Source organism: Centruroides sculpturatus, unplaced genomic scaffold (genome assembly GCF_000671375.1).
Source record: "Centruroides sculpturatus isolate CEXI.00-Female unplaced genomic scaffold, Cexi_2.0 scaffold770, whole genome shotgun sequence".
Lineage (NCBI taxonomy): Eukaryota > Metazoa > Arthropoda > Arachnida > Scorpiones > Buthidae > Centruroides > Centruroides sculpturatus.
This window is the reverse complement of record NW_019384992.1, coordinates 26,755-46,678: the sequence shown is the minus strand read 5'-3', so window position 1 is coordinate 46,678 and position 19,924 is coordinate 26,755. Positions and strand designations below refer to the sequence as shown.

Here is a 19,924-nt window from a genome sequence, read left to right as displayed (position 1 = left end):
ATCGACAATCGTGAAAAATAAAGACATTATTAAATTTGCTAACGTTGCGAAAGGGGTTAAATCAATTTCTAAACAGAGATTGAAGATATTAGATCATGTCGAGAAATTGCTTTTGCTTTGGATAACTGAAAAACAGTGTGCCGGCGACAGCGTATTGGAAGAAATTATTTGCGAGAAAGTTAAAAGGATACATGCTGATCTCATGAAAAATCAAGCAGAAACTAGCGAGGAAAGCGAGATGTTTAAAGCCAGCCACTTTTTTTTTACATGACAACGGATTAATCATTTTTACATTACTTATTATGGAAAAGGTTGGTTTGGTATACGTCCTATTCGGTATATGTCCAAACACCAGGAACGGATTAAGGTCATATACCGAGGTTCCACTGTACTTGTCTTTTAAGATTTCAAACTTTTCTAATCAATTATTAAATGCCTCCTTTTTTTCTGGATGATTTACATTTTCATCAAAAAAATCTGTTTCTGTTCCAATATTTCATGTTATGAGTATACATACATACATAATTACATATATATATATAAGCCCTTTATTGTGTGTGTGTGTATATATATACATGTGTATACACACACACACACACACAATAAAGGGCTTCAACCCCTGACAATCTTCAGTAGTTTTACTGACATTTTGTCATGTAGCAATATTTTCTACATTTGTTGCAATTTGTAATAATTCTTTAGATAAACAACAACAGTTTTATATATGTATATAAAGCCACTATAGAGCTTATAATGCTAGTGTACTAGCCTTATTGTCTCGATAGTTATTTATCTATATATAATTTGTAGTTATTTGAAGGTAAGATGCACCTTAATTTCTGCATGCTCACCCATAAAAAATTTTTTTTTAATTTATTGCACAGTAAAGTTACATATCACTATCTTCTTGCTTACTGGTGTCAAAGTCAGAAACCTCTTCATTTTCCATGTTAGGTTCTTCTGAATCAATACTGGATTCAATACTCATGGTCTTCCCACTACTACATTCATCCTCAGTGCTGTTTGAAGCATTGGAAGATTGTTGTACAATTTTTCTGGGATTTTCATCCCAGTACTTTTGACATTATTGTAATGGACTAATGATATTGAGCTAAGTTAACTTCTTAAACATTTGACATTACTAATATTGGTCTAATAAAAGCATTAAAATGATAGTGACAGAGAAATAATTCACATGGCACTAGAAGCTGCTACTTATGATATATTACCTCAACTCTTAAGATGTATCCATTTTCTGAGATACTAAAACATGAGAAATGTGTAACAGTTAATCTGTACATTAAAAACTTGCCAACAATCTTACATTCAAGTAAATAAAGAATGAGAATAAAATAATTTAATAACAATTAAAATAAGAAAAACAGAAAATACTATTATTTAAAATAATGAGGAGTAAATTAATAAACATCTTTAAAATAGGCAAATAGTGTTTAAAAGAGTGTTCTACAAGAGATAAAAATCTAATTGACACCTCACAAGGCATAAAATATTTTGCTTTTTAGAGATTGCATATTTCTCTTGTAATGTATTTGAACTTTCCTTTCTAATGTGCCATTTTGTTTTTCTGTAAAAAATTTGCTTCTACTCAAACATTTCATGTTAATGAACCAGTGGATGACTGAATAGGGGAGTCGTGAAGCCAATATAAAATAAAAATTTATTTTTAGAAAAATTTTATTAAATTAGAAATAGTTTCAATTTTGAGATAATCTAAAATCAGATTATTATTTTACAAGAAAACACACACAAACAAAGAACGAATAAAACATAAATGAGATACCATATTTACTCACTTATAAGACGATCTCGCATATAGGATGAGATGTGACTTTAAAGATCAAAATAAAGAAAATTAGATTTATTAATACAATTCTAATTTTATTTCATTTAATCACAAATAAAATATCAAATGCACATAAATGCACATATTGTCTCACAAAAATTACTGGCATTTTAAACTTTATGGAAAAATCTTGTAAAATTGACAACGTAATTTTTTCATGTAAAGCTGGACAATCAGAAACCTTTTTTGCCAATTCTTAACAGTCAAATCCACTCTTTGTCAATTACACTTATGAGTTTCTCTGAATTCTGATTTCTGAATAATCATCTGTATTCATGTGGTAATGGATTAAAACTTATATCAGGTTCCAGTGTGATTTTGGAATTTCAATTTAGAATTCAATTCAAAATCTTTGCTTTTCCTATTGCTATTCATTTTTACTCTTGACAATACACAAGAATGATTCAAACAATCCAGATAAAATACTTTTGCTTTTAAACACCTGAGGATGAGCATCTGGTAAAAGTGCGAACACACAGTTCACAAAAATTATTGCAAAAACAAAGAATCCTTCACTCGCGTGTATAGGACGATCTAGGTTTTTGAAGCAGTAAAAAATGAATAAAAACCTCATCTTATATGCGAGTAAATATAGTATTTCAAGTCATTCTCAATAATTACAAAAGTTAAATGAAAGAAATTTATGTAATTTTAATTAAAAAAATAAAAGTGAAAATTGATATATAATGACTTAAAAATTTAATTTTTATGAAAAATATTTATGTAAAAATTATTATAAACATTTATAAAATACTGAATATAAAAATAATACATTTACTATGTATCAAATTTAACATGACTTTCAATTAGTCTACACATCTGTTGAAAGTTAAGCTACAGAGCAGTAAAACATCTTATCTTCTTTTGCGTTAAATTAATTTTTTAACTGTTTTGTCTACTACTAATGGGCAGAGTTGATTTAAACCCTGGACCAACTTCCTAATCTACTCCTTCCCCTTCTTCAAAATCAAGTGCATCCATAATTTATCTAGTGAAATGTCTCTGAAATCTTCTTGGTTGAAAATGTATTTTTCTTCTGATATTTTGAGTTAAACAATTCTTCAGAATATTGTGTTAGTTTTGGAGGATGGGTTTGATGTGATTCTGAGTAAATTTGAAAAACTTATCAGAAGTTGATTGGCTTACTAACTTAAATGAAGATTACTTTGAACATTTGTCTTAAATTGAAATGAAAGTTTAAGATTTCAAGAATGAAAGTGATAAGAAAAAAAATCTCTTCTTCTTTATAAAATAGATTTGTAGAAAAAGAACAGAGGAAAAATAATAATATGATTTTCAGTTTATGAGGGACTAAAAAGGAAATGTTAAATGTAGATAAGAAGTTTCTTAGTAATATATTAAAGATTAATGGTGACAGTGTATTTTATTAAAGCTTTTATAATTAATTTAATTTACTTTTACAGGGGATATAAATCCCCTGAAAAGTAAATTAATAGTATTAAGTTGAGCTATGAGAAGGATGAACTAATTTTCCAAAATCTTAAGAATATTCAAAAAAAGAGAAATTTGCAAAAATGTGAATTTTTGACAATCTTGTTTGGAGAGAAGAATCTATTGTAAGAATTTGTTAACCTATCTCATGTTGAAATGTTTCTCTTGTTGCGTGTCACTCCATGTTGAATTTTTGTCGATGTTAAGCCTAACAAAAATTACACATTTTTTTAAAAAATAATCGTATTGGCCAAAATTATTTTTTTTTTATTTTGTACAAACAAAATAGATATATTAATAAATGTAAAAATAAAAAAAATATATTTCAGAAATTAGTTTTAATATAAAAATAATAACGACTAGCGACATCTAGTTTCAAAAATGTTCCGATGTTCAAACAAGATATGTCGGGAATACCAGAGAGTAGGTTAATATATCACAAAAAAGCAAAATCCATGAGAAAGTTTGCTACTCTCCATATAATTGTTTATTCGTTAATGGGAAAAATTTGCCTTCAGTACTGAAGAAAATACATTAATTAAGATTGTCAATTTTTTAGTGAAAACAAATCTGTGCAATCCCAAAATGTGAATCACAGTATTGTTATTTGACCTAAAACTCAGCTTAAAGTAATTTCTTGGAATTGTCAGGAGCAATTTTTTGCTAATTTAAATAATTTTGAGTTTACTAAATCAGTATTTTCTAATCATATTATTGCTTTATATGAAATATGACTCGCCAATTTGAAGATTTATTTTAATACTAAAGGTCCAAATTTTGTGTTTTTGTGAGTTTAGAAACAACATTGCATGGATCTGGAAGACCTTCAAGTGATTTATTATTGTTTTATGCCCGAGAACTTGGTAGGCTTGATTTGTTGCATTTTTAAAATAATTTTCTTGTTATTAGATCATCTTACGATAAAAAAACTTTTACAATTGTGCAAATTTAACAGTAATACTTTACTACTTCTGTATTTCTATTTTGATGTTTTATTACAAGATTTAGAGAATTTCATTTTTACTTTCCAAGTTTAAATCTTTTGTTAGTTGATGATGGTAATGCAAGAATTGAATGCACATTGGATACTTACTATGACAGTGGTAATGTTAAAGTTTTTGAATCTTCATTCTTCCATTGACTATTAATCAAAGAGAAAGGATTTTATTTCAAACTTTTAGAATGTTTTGGTTCTGGCCATCTTCCTGTTTTGATTGTTTTTCAATACATTTTGTCCTTTAAAAAAATGATTTTTCTTGTAGTGTTCATAAGATGATCATGTGAAAACTAGCAAAATTAGCCAATTACAAAGAGTTTGTCAAAGGGCTGTACAAAGATCTAAGAATAGAATTCTTTATAGATGTTATGAGAAATTTATTCAAGTTATAATTGAGATTTAGTTCATTGTAAAATTGTACATTTTACCAATAGAACAATAGAGTGGTTCAGTTCATTTTGTTTTTATCGTGCCAATTACCAGACTTCTTACATGAATGTATAGAATATTTTTTACTGAGCAATTGCTGGCACTACATACTGACTATTAATTATTTCTTATGTTATTTGCCAGTATGGCTTACCAGTGAATTCCAGATGAAAAATAGTCCTGGCTATATTGAATTATTATTAAACATAACAGTAACAGGATGTAATAAAACTTATATAATCTTAATGTTAAATATTGAAACTTAAATTGTGTTAATGGCAGCTTCCAAACAAGCTAGTAACAGATAGTTATAGATGGGAATAAAATTTCTATAGTATAAATACATGTAACTTTTTTATAATAAAACATTTAGAATTAATTTCCATAAGAATTCAATTACTGTACTTAATTTTTTTTATTTTATTCTAAATTAAGTGATGTTTAGATACTTCACAAAAAAGTATAATTAATAATTAAAAGAAATATAAGCATATATAAGCTTATTAGTTACACTAAAGTCAAACAATTGCTTGATTAGATTGGGCTATATTACTACTACTATAGCCTGATCTAATAATATGGTTATTGTTTGGCTTTAATTAAAAGAAAAATATGAACTAACAACATGCATTACAAATTACTGTTTAAACAGGCAATTTTCAAATTATTTGAATTTTTACTTTGAATTTAAAAATTTTAATAAAACTACAAAATATAATTCATTATATATCTATCATTATTTTCAGATATTTCTGTACTTACTTGTCTATTTAATGTGATAGCACTAGGCTGACATTTTGTACAAATGCCTGCAGGCCATGGAGCATGTTCTTTACAACCAGGTTTTATTTTACAACTAATATTTTCTAATGCTGCAAATTTTCCCCTTAAAAGTAAAAAAACTTTTTTTAATTTTACAATTATTTCTGAATTATTTCATGAAAATATTTTATATTAGCAATTAAAATATTCTAATGAATTTCCTAATATGCATTATTTACAGTGATTGTTAAAATGCCATATTTGTCACCACAATCACTTACTCATAAAGAAAAAGAGACATTTAGAATTATCAAACAGAATATCTTTGTTTTGATATCATTTTAATTATTAAGTTTTCTAATAATTTAATAATAATCTTTCATTTATTTTTTAAGTTTCATTATTTGAAAATATTTTTCATGATCAATTACTAATCACTTATCAGAATTCACAATATTCCACAATATATTTATAATTAAATTAATTGATAGGGAGCTAGGAAAGAGAGAGATCTATTTTCACAATAGTTCTGAGCTAATTGGTAAATTTTCAAAGCAAAAAACATTTGCAATTTTTTATGGATTATTATAGTGTATACATAATACAATAGTTAATAATTTTTAAATACAAAATCCAGATAGCTAGGAATCCCTCTGGTCCCATGTGTTAACTCTTAAACAATGCTAAGAGAGAACATTATTCCTACAAGAAAGATTTTACATCTCCTCCTTCCTACATTGCAATATGTCCTTGAGATTCCCAAATTATGGATCACATTACATAATTGGCTTAAATTATAAAGTACAGAATAATGTATAATCAATCAATCAATCAATCAATCACTTTTACTTTTAATAATTTTTAATTTTTATTATCAAATTTCAAACTTTTGTACATTCCATGGACATGCAGCTGGAATATTATAAGAGTTTATTCTGTTATTTAAGTAAAAAATATACAGACTAATAAGTCAATTAGACAAGGATTCATAATCAAAATAAATTATACAGAATATTTAAAAAACTGACAGGAAGAAAAATAAAAGAAAAATTTTTTTACAATTATGTTTATATTTTGACATTGCATCAACCAATTTAAAAGAAAATATCTTGAGTAACTAAACATAAATTATTACATGCATAAAAACACAATAATAGAATAAATAAGTATGATTGCAAGATGTATATAAAATATATACAAGCAATTGTTTACTGTGACATCATCACAATGCCGGGCTGCAAGTTTTAATCATATTCTTAATTTATTTAAATTAAATTATATGTTCTCAATCTCAAATTAAGTGTTTTGCACCTGCACATCATACTTTTCCTGTTAGCAACAGAGTCATGCCAGTCATCTATAATTCTTTTCAGGAAAAAAATGTTTGAATTGAAGTAATGTGACTTCCAGCATAGATACAGTGACCATATTTTTTTGGGGAAAATAAAGGACATATCAATGAAAATCAAAAAATACCTTATAAAATTCATAAGTTTATTTATTAACATTTATCATTTATCATATATTATTAACATTTAACATTTATTACGAAAATAGTAGCATACAACAATGCATACATTAAAATTTTAAACAATCTGAATTATTACACATACACACATTGTAAAAATTTAAACAACATTAATTTTGATACTTTTCAGTAGAATTAATTTTTTTATATAGCGCTGTTTTACGCTTTAAAGTCATAAAATTCCATACAGTTCATTTGAAAGTTGTATTTGATGGAAATACATGCTTCTAATGTGCTTACTTTTAAATCAGTTTTTTCATTCGTCCACATATTATTCACCAATGAAAATATTCGTTCAACGGGGGCATTAGATCCAGGGAGACAAAGAAAATTCTACGATTTTACAAATGTTTTTGAAAACAATTTCTTTTGCTGTAAAATGTTCAAAAATCTCAATCCACCTTTGATGGCAGGGCTGGTTATTCTGTCACCATTCGTCGATCTTTTCGTTTGTGACATATTTTTTTACACATGAAACTTCATCAAATAATTCACCATCGAGTATATTTACGGACCAATGATTCAAAATAAAGATATAGCTTTCCTCTACTTTCGCCCACAAAGGGACTTCGCATAATGTGACCCATTCAAACATCTCTATTTCAATAAAAAACATGTCCCAATTATTTAGATAATCTATGCACGTTTGATAAAATGTGTACACAGCATCATTGAATTTTTTGGCTTGTATATTTTCTGATTTTTCTAATGCTAAAACCACTTTTCTAATAACAATAGGAAGAAACCCCTCATTTTTTCTTTCAAATAACTTCAGCTTTAATTAACAAGTGTATCATGCACCAACTAGAGAGTTAAAAAACTATCACAAAAATCCCCATAAGAGTGTCCACCCCTTGGTACTGTCAGTGGGCCGTTTGGTTGGCGACACACTGCACTACTGCGCTCTATGTAACAATGCAACACTGGTCGTGATGGCGTATATGAAACTAACTTGTTCAATATATTATTAAAAAAAATTTTTTTAAACTTTGTGTCAACTTTACAAAATAAAGGACAAAATACCTATTTTAGAAAATAAATAAAGTTAAAGGACAGAGCAGTGAAATAAAGGACTGTCCTCTTAAATAAAGGACGTATGGTCACTGTAAGCATAGACTGAAAGTTCTATAGTTAATTAGGGCATCTTGCTTCTAAGCTTTCCATATCTGGTCTCAATTTTCATCTATCTAACTGCATTCTTGAGATTAAGGAAGGACAGACAGCCAAACAGACAACAGTGGGAATTTATAGGCCTACAATTTTTTCAAATTGCAGTCCAAAAATATTTAAGTCTTTTGAAAGTACTCTTGTAAAATATACTTTAACTATCTATGATAATTTGCCTATAGACTTATAAATATCAAATAAATTTTAAAAGTACTTAGCAACAAAGAAAATATTTAAAAGTAATGTTCACTGAAAAGACAACCTGTTGATTCTTCCTCTTCAAAAAGTCTAAGGTTGCATTGAATAAATTAGGTATTAATTCATGACTCAATAGTTCAATCAAATTCAGAATAAAACAGTATTCAATTATTTATTAATAGTCTAATTTAATTATCAATTAGTATTAATAACTGAAAATTTATAACAGCAAAATGAATTCCCTGATACATAAACATGGATAAATACAACAAACAATCTTTTGTTTTAGGGAAAACTTTTTTGATCAAATAAATAAAGTTTTGGCAATTTTGTTATTTTAGAGTTTCCATTTTTGAAACTAATGTAAATTATAAGCTTTATTATTATTATTATGTGTTGGGTTTAGTGGGTTATACTCGGTACAAACCAATGGCTGAGTACTATGCCGGACCAGAGTCAAGGCATAGCAACCAAAACAAAACTAAAATTAAGTGTGTGTGTCTGTGTCAGTGTCAGTATTAAGGAATTTCCTAACAATGTGGCATGTATTCAATATAGTGGCCTTCTGTAGTGTGATGTATGTATTTCTACTCAATTGTAATGTTCCCANATGTAGGTGATGCCCTGAGTAAGAAATTTTGGCATGTCTTGTGGATTGATGATGATGTGTGTTAGATGTTTGGCTAGTTCCTGGTGCAGTGATGTAAATTTTTTGTACCAGAAATTGTGAATGTTATCTACACCAGGTGTCTTCCAGTTGTGTGTTCTGTTAACAGCGTAGCGAATGTCGTGTATGTTTATTTCAGCACAGGGCATAGTTGGTATGTTGTGCAAGTTTCTGTTCTCCTCCTCGATCCAGCCTGCATCAGCATTGTGTCTAACAGCATTGGACCAAAGGGAAGACCAATAAGTTGTGAGTTCTTCTTCTGTTGGTGTGCCACTGTTTATTATTATTATTATTATTATTATTATTATTATTGTTATTATATGAATTTACAAAATAACTTACGTAATTTTAAAATTAAATATTAAATTTGAATGACATACTTGTTTGCACCACCTATCAATTTTTGAAGGTAAGCATGAAATGACATATGTCTGATATTATGTTCCTTCATATAATCCTCATTGTAAGGCTAAAATAAAAAATAATAATAATAAATTAACTATTGATTACAGATATAAAAATATTTACATATAATTAAATTCATTTGCAAAAAAATCTTTGACAAACAACAATAAAAACATTCAATAAATTTATATTAATCAAACTCCAGCTTATTATCAATAATATACAGAGTAACCTATTATCCATTTATAATGTCTATTAATAATATTTAATTTCCTGAAAAATTTTACAAGATAAAATTAAACCGTCATACATTTTACTGTGAAAACTGATTTCAAATGATTTTGTAGCATTTTAGAGTTTTAATCACTATGTATTTTGTTATTTTTCATTTAAAGTATTCAGCTTATGTTATTTTTTACCTTGTCTTTTATAACTAATTATTATGTATCAATAAACATTATCTTACTTGAGAGCATTTAATTTAATTTCAATAAGCATTACAGTATCTTACTTGAGCATTTAATTTAATTTTACTTTATTATTTCAATTAATGGAAAAAGCTAATAAACTGCATTCACCCATATTGCTTTAATCATATCAATTGTTGTAATATGCAATTTATTTCATCTTATAGTAATTATTTATTTAAAAATCACTTACAATAGTTATGAAATGAAAATTTTTAAGATTCAATGAACAAGAAATTAATTAATATTCAATTTAAAAGACTCATTTGTCATTTGCTTCTCACTTTACTCAGCAGATTTGCATGCATTACATCTTCAGCAAAGACATGGTACACATTCCTCTCACTACTACTGTTTGGTTTTGTAATGATTTTGGTGGTCTTTTGCACTAAAGCAAACCAAGTGAACAATGTCCAGTAGATGAATTTCCTATAAAATTAAGTGGAGAGCTATCCACTATGCTGCAAAACAGAGAGACTGTACAAACTCTGATGTGACAGAGAGCAATGTTCGATTGTAAACATAGCATAAACAGGCTATTTTTGCATGCAAGGCATTACAAAATAAATTCAGTGTACAGTAAGACCTCACTTAACGCTGATTTGATATAATGCCGTCTGCTCAAAGCCTAAAAAAAAAGCTCAAAATTTACACTGATTTAAATTATTGCAGCATTTTATTGATTCATACATAATACAATTATTTACGAATGTGAACCAATCAGAAAAAGGTGACAAAAAGGTGTTTTCTTTAAATCTATGTTTGTTTGGTGCAATTTTGGAAAAAATATATCATGGATGCCATAGGCAATATTGACTTGGTTTGGCAAGAATTAACTGATAAATGCATGAACAAAGTGTGGAAGAAGTTATGGCTGAAGGTATCCAAGAATTCTCAACGATAAGAGCCTGTCGCTGTATCGTTAGGTTGATCAAACTCAACCTAATTGATACAGTGAGACTAGGAGATGTAGACGAACAGGATATTGAGGAATTACCACAGGTTTCTGGTGAGAGTCTTATCAACGACAATCTTCAAGAACAAGGAATCCAGGTAGAACTGGAAAATAGTGATTCTGAAAATAAAGAACCCAAAAAACTTTTCTATGGATTTCCTTAGTAATTATTAAGTTTGGTAACAATAACCAAAATCGTTGATCAAATTGTAGCAAATAATCTAGATTTTGAAAGGAGTGCAAAAGCAAAATAAGGCGTTTTTGGCGATCTTCTACTACTGACATATCCTTAAGGAAAAAAAAAGTGACAAATGAAACTTCATGACTTTACTGCAAAAAAACAAGAATTTCAGAAAAGTCAGGACCTTCGTCACAAAAAATAAACTATTAATATAGAAAAAATGAACTAATTAATATATTATTAAACATTTCTGTGTGCATATGTTTGTGTGTTATTTAACATATATTATTATACAAATTAATATAAAAATAACTTAAAGTAAATTTTTTTTATTTTTGATTGTGTTCCCCTATCCCTATTTACTCTATGTTAAAATGACCTTGTTTAATGCTGTTTCATTTAGCGCTTTGTCGTCTAGGAATGCATCCCCCGCGTTAAGTGAGGTTTTACTTTATCTCAAAATGATAGACATCCGGAGGTTTATGAACAAGTTCTATAGTTCACGAAAAAGAAGTAAGAATGATCTGCCTGTGACTTATGACCTAATTAGGAGGAAGGGCAATTAAGCTACACTTGCTCTAAACATAGTGTCAAGCCTTTAAAGTCAGTTGTGGTTGAGTAATGAGCATCATCATATAAGGGGGCTTCTCCTTATGACACCACACAACCATCTGTCAGAAACTACCAGTAGATTTTGAGAAAAACTTAATTTCCAGCAGTACTTCACACTTAGGCAAAAAGAGGTTTCATGTTAGACTAGACTGATGATGATGATAATTTTTATTCAAAAATGTTTTCATTTTTTAAGAACATCTTTAGTTTCAATTTTCCAAAATAGAATGTATAGTTCATTACAAAGTGCAGTTATTCAAATTTTAAAAAGATCTAAACATCTTTATTTTCATGTTCTAATTTAAATATAGTTTGAAGAATATATAGTAAAAAAATAAAAGAATACCTTGAAAAAAAACTAAATCAACTAAACTAAACCAGGAATCCTATCTAGCTTATAAGTGAAATCACCAGCCAAAAAAGATGGCCCTCTGAGACCTTTTGAAATTTCCAACCTTCAAAAATGTAGTAGCATCTATTGACAAAATTAAAATGCACAAAGTTGAGTGACCTCTTAAACCAGTTATAAAAATTTCTTGGCCCCAACTACAATAACAATAGAAAATATCTTACATCAACTTGTTAAAAAATTTGTGAACAGCCGGGAGGGTGTAGGTCTCCCGATCCGGCAACAGGTTGTTAAACCTTCTCACTGTCAGGATGGATTAAAATTTATCCCTTTTTCCCGCTGTAACGGGATTTAATGTTTTGGGTCGAGTGGCAGAGGGAGGAGTGCCGTCGGTAAGATGACAGGCGATATACGAGTAAAAGAGGACACCAATTTAACAAGATAACAACGATTTATTAGCTAATATATATATGATACAATAACTATTGTCGAGGGAAAAATCTGAGTCCCTAAAATGCGAAGGGCCGAGAGAGAGTTCACAAAAATTTGCTCCATACCTCTTTCTGATGATAATCCTTTGAGGAAAAAAAATTTGTTTCTCATTGAGGAAAATACGATTAGACGTAATATTTGAAGGATCACGTAGGATTCGTAGGACACAGTATTCGTAGGATATAAGATTCTTAAGACAATTATTTGTAGGATATAATATTCGTAGGATACAGTATTAAAGTGACGGCGAATGAACGACTCCCCCGAGAGGGGGAAGCAAGCGGCTTTTATAATTTCCTCGTGAGAGAATGGTCATGTGACCATTTGTTATGAGGTAAAAGGTACACTGATGGGTCAAAGTTGTCCCCGGCCCCATGCTAACTATCAACTTAGGAGTTGGAATGTGGGATTGTTTTCGAAATGGATGGATGTTTACTTTGAACGAAAGGGGAGATTGGAATTTTTCCCCTTTTTTAAGTTAGGTTTTAGTTTAGAATTTAAAGGAAAATTTAATTGGGGGTTTAGAAAAATGTGGGATATTAATCGGAAAATTCGGTAAAAATTCCAGATTTCACAAATTAAATTTTAAATCCAATTATTCAATAAGCAATACAAATGTTCATTACAAAGCTAAAAGAGCTCACATGGGAACAATGTGATGTCGTTACAGTTCTAGACTATGCAACTTTATTTCCTTCTATTAAGATAGAAGCAGGAATTGCATTGACAAGAGATTTAATTTGTAGAGAAATGAAAATAGATATAGATATGTATATGTACTGTACTTAGCAGATTATCTTGGTTTAAAATAATCAAATCTGTACTTTGAGAAAATACCTACTATAAGGAAGCAATTAGTGAACCAATGAGATTTCCAGTATCATGCAAGATTGCCAAAATTGTTGAGTCATGGGTAGAGAACTCAATTATTAACAAATATAAACAAAGCATAAAACTTCTGTCAATAAGTAGATGATATACTCATTATATTGAGGAATAAAAACAGTCCACACATTTATACAGGGCATCAACAATAACCTTTTGGGTAATCATCTTGGGATAGACTAGATCAGCCAAGAATAAGTCAAATTTCTAGACTTCAACATCTATAAATTGGAAAGAAGTATCATACAAAAGTGTATTGAAAACCCAGTGTATGTTTCCTGTAGATGAAATACTGTTCACAGTATAAAATATTTTTGTTATTTACAGGTTTCTTGGTGTTTTTGTAATCTATGTACAGAAAACCCATACCTACAACATATACATACACTGGTGCTCATACAACATTATACCCCATAAATTAAATGCCTTTTGAGCCCTTATACAAAAGGTTGCAACACTCCTCTGTTAAAACATAAAAACAGGAATTTTCTTACATTATCCAAACAACACTAAGCATGGTTTCCCTACTAAATGTCTTTAATGAAGGCCTTTAGGAAATTATAGGCCTGATTAGAAAATGTTTAATAAATTATGAGAACCAGAAAGAAGAAAAATTGGAAGAGAAGGAAGCATGGCATTTAACTAATAATAATAATACATGTGTAATAACTGGCAAAGTTATGGTTTCACTCTTAACTTCTTATACAGGTATACCTCACCTTATGCCGGTAATTAGTTCCAGGTAAGCGACTTAAGTTGATAAATGACTTAAGTTGATAAAAGTCAAATTTACTTGTCTCCGAATTTACTTGTCACTAGGCTAAACCACAAATAACCATTCCCAGTTCTGTATTTTATTTATAAATGCATTTTTAATAATATATGGTTAATGAGAATCTATTTTAAGCTTACAAACAAATAAATTTTAGTTTTTAATATAGTACAGAAAAAAGTAATCTAAATTTACGAATTCATGTACAGTACATGAATTCGTAAATGTACGAATTCATGTTTACAATTTGGCAATATGATATTTTGATATGATGATTTTGTAAGGTTAAATAACAAATACTTATTAAAATTATCTTGTGACAGTAGAAAATAAACTATATTAAATTTACCAATATCGAGTGGTGCTGACAACAACGCCAAATGGTAGATATTGAAGCTACCGTGGAAAACACCAATATTGAGCACTTAAAAGACCACTAAATAAGACAACAACACAGAAACAGAGATGTTTTCACATTTCGTTCTCTAGGATTTATGATGATTATATTAACATTTACTGTAAATGTACATATTTTAATATGATTTTATGCACTTTAACGCTTTTCTAGTGATATTACGACTTCAATATTTGTGGCGGATGGACGTAAAGTCGAATAAAATGACTTAAACTTTATTTTTATTTTTCCATATATTCTTTGACAAACGATGTATAATCAAGAACAACGTAACTTGAGGTATACCTGTACTAATAACATCACTCAGAATGTTAGACAACTGTCCACCTGATAATGCAATGTCTCTGCTTAGATAAAATGAAAGAAATTATAAGGCAGGTTTATACATGTTGAAATTCATCAAAGCAGAACATACTTTTTACTATGTAGGTTCTACATATAAAATGTTATGACAGCACATAAAAGAAAATTTTGATTCAGTCCAAAAAAATAAACAATTGGGTACAGTATTGATGAAATGGCCTTTAGATAAAGTCCAAGTAAACTGAAAGAACCCTATAATGATTAAAGGAGGAGCAGAAAAAAAAGATCCATTAAACAATGCTTCATACATCATCTAGCTCACTCCCTTATGATAATTAATGCACATGATGCTTTAATGTTAAACAACAGATGGGCAGATTTACTAGAAAACTATAATATTACCTCTTTAGTAAATAACATGCTAGCCAAATTTGTTTAAAAAAGTATAAAGGGAAAATTATAATATTAATAAATACAATTATTTGGAATTATAAAGTAACAGACATTGATATGATTATTTTCATGGTAAAATGGTAAAAATGTTGGTATTTAAAAAAGTATTTAAATTTAAAGGTTGTAAAATTTTAAAAAATTCAATATTACAGGTTTAAGAATGAACTATATTCAAATTAGAACAAAAACATGAAGATGTTCAGATTTAAAAACATGTTATTAATTGAACTATACATTGCATTTTGGAAAATTGAAGCTGAAAATGTTCTTAAAAAATAAAACACATTTCTGAATAAAAGAACAATTTGGTTCCTGAACTAAGCAGTAAAATTATCTTTATTAATGTGGTGCCAAGTTTGTTCAACATTTACACAAACTGATAATGCTGATGAAACTCATTTGACCAGATTATGCCCCATTATTATATGGTTGGAAAAAAAAGGAACAAAGAAATTTAAATTCAGGCTACCAGGTTATGAAAAATGTTTGACAGTCATGGTGAATGTTTAGAACTTTGGCTGTTCTTGATCTTCAAAAAAAAAATGTTTTCTAAGAAGCCTGCCAGTGACCATCATTTTCTCTTCCAATGTTATTGTATGAGTCCAAACTAAGGAATGGATAATGAAACAATTAATGCTGAACTGGCTGCAAAATGTTGGGGACATTGTCCTAGCTCACTCCTAAACCTGTCATCAATTCTTTTCTTGGATGCATTCTAAGGACACTTAATAGATCAAGTGAAAAACAAAATCCTCAGGCTAAAACTGAACTTCATGTCATTCCTATAGGAACAATCTGTTCTCCCATCCTTGAAAGCTGGCATTAACAGGCCACTCAAAAATAAGTTCAGGAACAATATGACAAGTAGCTTTCCAACAAAAACCATAAATTTACAGCAACTATATAGAAAGATACAACATGTAAAACTATATGTTGCACATTTGATTTCTATGGCATGGAAAACCATTCCAGGTCTGCTAATTAACCATTTATTCAAAAAGTACTGCATTTCTAATGCCCTAGATCAGGGATGGGCAACCTTTTTCTATGTAAGGGCCACATACAAGAGAAAAAAAGAAAAAATACCGATAAATCATGATTATTTATTCATATATAATTATAAATTAGCATAGGTATACTTAATTTATCTTCTGGAACTGATGTAAATATAATATTTCAGAAATATTTGGTTAAACATTAGTCACTGCTAGTTATAAATTAATTTTGATGTGTCTGTTAGCCAGTTTCTTGTTTTAATTTTTATTAAATACATTGCAAAAAAGCTATTCACATGCAAAGATGTAGAAAATAACATTTGAACTTATGCTTCATACTTCTTTAAATTGGGAAATTGATATATTTATTCATATTTTATGTGATGTGAGCCGCAAAAAATATTAATGCAGACTGCCAATCCCTGTCCTAAATGGCAAGGATAACATGCTGTAAAATGGTGACAATGACAAGTCACAGAATGCAACAGACTAATAGTAGTGGCTCTGATGATGATGGCAATTTGACAGTAGAATTGTACTGCTCTGAAGTTGATAGTGCAATGATGCTGATGAAGATGAGGTGTAGGGAGGACAACATACACTGACTTGTACTGTACATAGAGAGTGTAATACTCTATCTGAAAAATTTCATGCTGATGTACCATGATTTGAAATCTTGTAGTTAAAATGTTGATCGTATAGCAAGCAATTTTGACTGTGTTTTGTGTTAGTTAACAGATCTTATGTATCTAATGGTAATAAGTGATTTCAATATCATAGCAAAAAGTCAATTTCCATTGGAACAACAGTAAAACAAAGCAACCTTTATGTCTTGTATGCAGAGCTGGATTTGAGGCAATTGGAATGATTTGTGCCAATCAGGCCCTGCGCTTGAAGGGGCCCCGCAGCACATCAAAATTTATATATTTAAAAATAGTACATGTTACAAAAATAAATATCTAGGTATGTTATTATTAAAAATATAACAAGATATTTCAATATGTAAATTAACTGTTAATTAATTTTGTTATATAAAGTTTGAGGAGCCCCGCAAAAAAAAATTCAATCAGGCCTTGCACCTATTTGATCCAGCGCTGCTTGTAAGATCTCCTCTTGCTTGAATACATACAATGATATAGTTGGAAAAGCATACAGGTATTGTATGCTATCCTGCAACAGCTTTTTCCACACATATTGCAACTTCCACTCCAGATCCCTCACAATCATAGATAGTCAGAAACCCATCTGGTCTTGTAAATGCATGATAGGCTTCAAATCTGAAGACCAGACTAAAGAAATATGACAATGTAATAGACATAGTTCCATAAAACTCTAGCTGCATGCAGTTAAGCATTATCTTGCTGGAATTTGAAAAACAATATTAGGCCACATGATTTCCTTAACGTACCACTGTGCCATCAAAGTCCCTTGTATCACTACTAGGGGTAATACTGTGATACAAGATGACTATCTAAGACCAGCATGTCAACATTAGATGCAGTGTGCATCTCAACAGTAAAGGTAGGATTGAAGCACTGACTAGTAATCCTCCACACTAACACTACAGTTATCCATTCCCAAACAGAATTGAAATTCATTGCTAAGGATGATATGCTGCCAGTTCATAGCAGTTTCTGCTTCTCTATCACAACACCACTACAAACAAAGCCAATGATGTAAAATGGCCATCCTGCTTATCTCAGTCAACTCAATGATGCAGCCTTTCTCAAACTCCATCAGCTGTGTGTAAAGATTTTTGTCTGTATTGTAAAAGTATGACTAGTTTTCAAAGACCTCCAAATAAAAAATTAAATGACAATTATAAACATAGTGAACTTCTGCAAGCCTTTTTATAGAATATTGGAGGTAGTGATATTACGGTACTCGGGTGTCATTACCTGGCATGCAATCATGACACAACTGTGATCATTTATATTCCTGTATGGAAAACAGCTGTATGCCAAATTTTGTAGTAATGGGCAATTCTGTCTGGATGTCTAGTCTTTTGTCAATTTGTGTATTTATGTTGTATTTGAAACTTCTGGTATTAATACTGCTTAATTAAAGATTTTGACATAGTTCTCATTAAATTTGGTCTCTCTCTACATATATACTGAATGATAAATGTTCCTGATTTCTTACTTTTATACAAAAATTTCAGATCATCCAGTACTTTATTAAATTTAAAAACTATATAGATATATTAAAAGTACTGTTATAAATTTAATATTTTTATATTATTATTATAAATTAAAATTTTACCTCTATTGGTAAACAATTCATGCATTTTGCATTATGACCATGGCTGCATCTATTAAAATTAAGATGAAAATAAATTTCCAAGTATTTTTTAAGTATTCACATAACAATTTATAATAATAAACTTTGTAAATAATGAAAATTTTATATAAACTGCAACATATCATTTCCCCTGTTTTGAGTACTAATTAAATAATGGAAAATTAAATATAAAATTGAATTCATGAATGAAATTCCTAATACAAAAATGTATGGGTAAATATTACCTTCTTACTTGATATTATCTTAAGCATTACTTTTTTTAATATGCAATTACACAATTGATTTTCATTGATTATTATACTGATTTTCAACTTTTAGAAGGGAAAAAGAAAGTTATTCCATGAAAGTATTCAACTGTATATTTTTTCAGAAACCATTAAGTAGTAATCAGAATTGAATATTCAAACAATAATCAAAATTGAGAAACTCTTTAAGACAAAACAAATGTAATATATTACAGCCAATCCAAACCACAAGTGTACTTGTTATCTAATAAATGATATCTAATTATCTAAACCAGAATTTTCACTAGATATCATAATGACAAGAAATATTACATAATACATTTGTTTTGTGTAATCTATGATGCTATTTTATATAATGTTTTGTTCAAATACAAAAACCCATAACAGATGTAATCATTATTTTGTGATGATTACACTATATTTTGATCAATATGATCTAGTTTTGAATAATTTATATATTGAATTACTGAAAGAAATAATTAAATTTTTAAGCAAGCATAAGAATTTTTTCCTTCCAAAGATAATTCATTTAAGAGGAGTAATGAGACCGTAAGTAAGAGCATCCTTAAAGAATCATTGTAAATTTATCCTGTTGTTGCTGTTGTGTTTGCCAGTGCAAAGAAATAGCAATTAAAGTTTGAAAGAAATCCAAATTCATTCAAACTTGTAAAATGTTATTTTCTTTTTTTATTCTTTGAAGTAACTTTAATACAAGTCTAACAACAACAATTATGCTTGATTATTGGCCTTCTGCACGCTAATCAAGCATACCTATACTCACTGCTCTAAGCTCACACATTGGAATACAGAACTAAAAATCATCAGTCTCCAGCAGTATAAAAATGGTCTCTGGTGGCATAACATCCTTTACCTCATTGAGAATTTTTCAAATGCCAACCAAAATATGTCAAAATGTAAACATGTCTCTTCCTTCTCTGTTTACATGTCATAAACCTTCACTCCATCTTCAGGTCCATTTCTAATAACAACAATAAATGTATAGCTTATCAACACAACCCAACCATACAAA

General features: G+C 29.1%; 1 protein-coding gene across 1 annotated transcript in view; it reads right to left on the bottom strand.

The window, feature by feature from the left end:
• Positions 1-19,924, bottom strand: part of LOC111633035 (nuclear protein localization protein 4 homolog) — a 74,248-nt gene that overhangs the window by 28,702 nt on the left and 25,622 nt on the right. The window contains exons 5-7 of the mRNA XM_023377560.1: positions 18,611-18,659; positions 9,445-9,533; positions 5,505-5,628 (exon numbers count right to left, since the gene is read on the bottom strand). Of these exons, the coding sequence (XP_023233328.1) occupies positions 5,505-5,628; positions 9,445-9,533; positions 18,611-18,659 (262 nt within the window). The remainder of the gene's footprint in view (positions 1-5,504; positions 5,629-9,444; positions 9,534-18,610; positions 18,660-19,924) is intronic.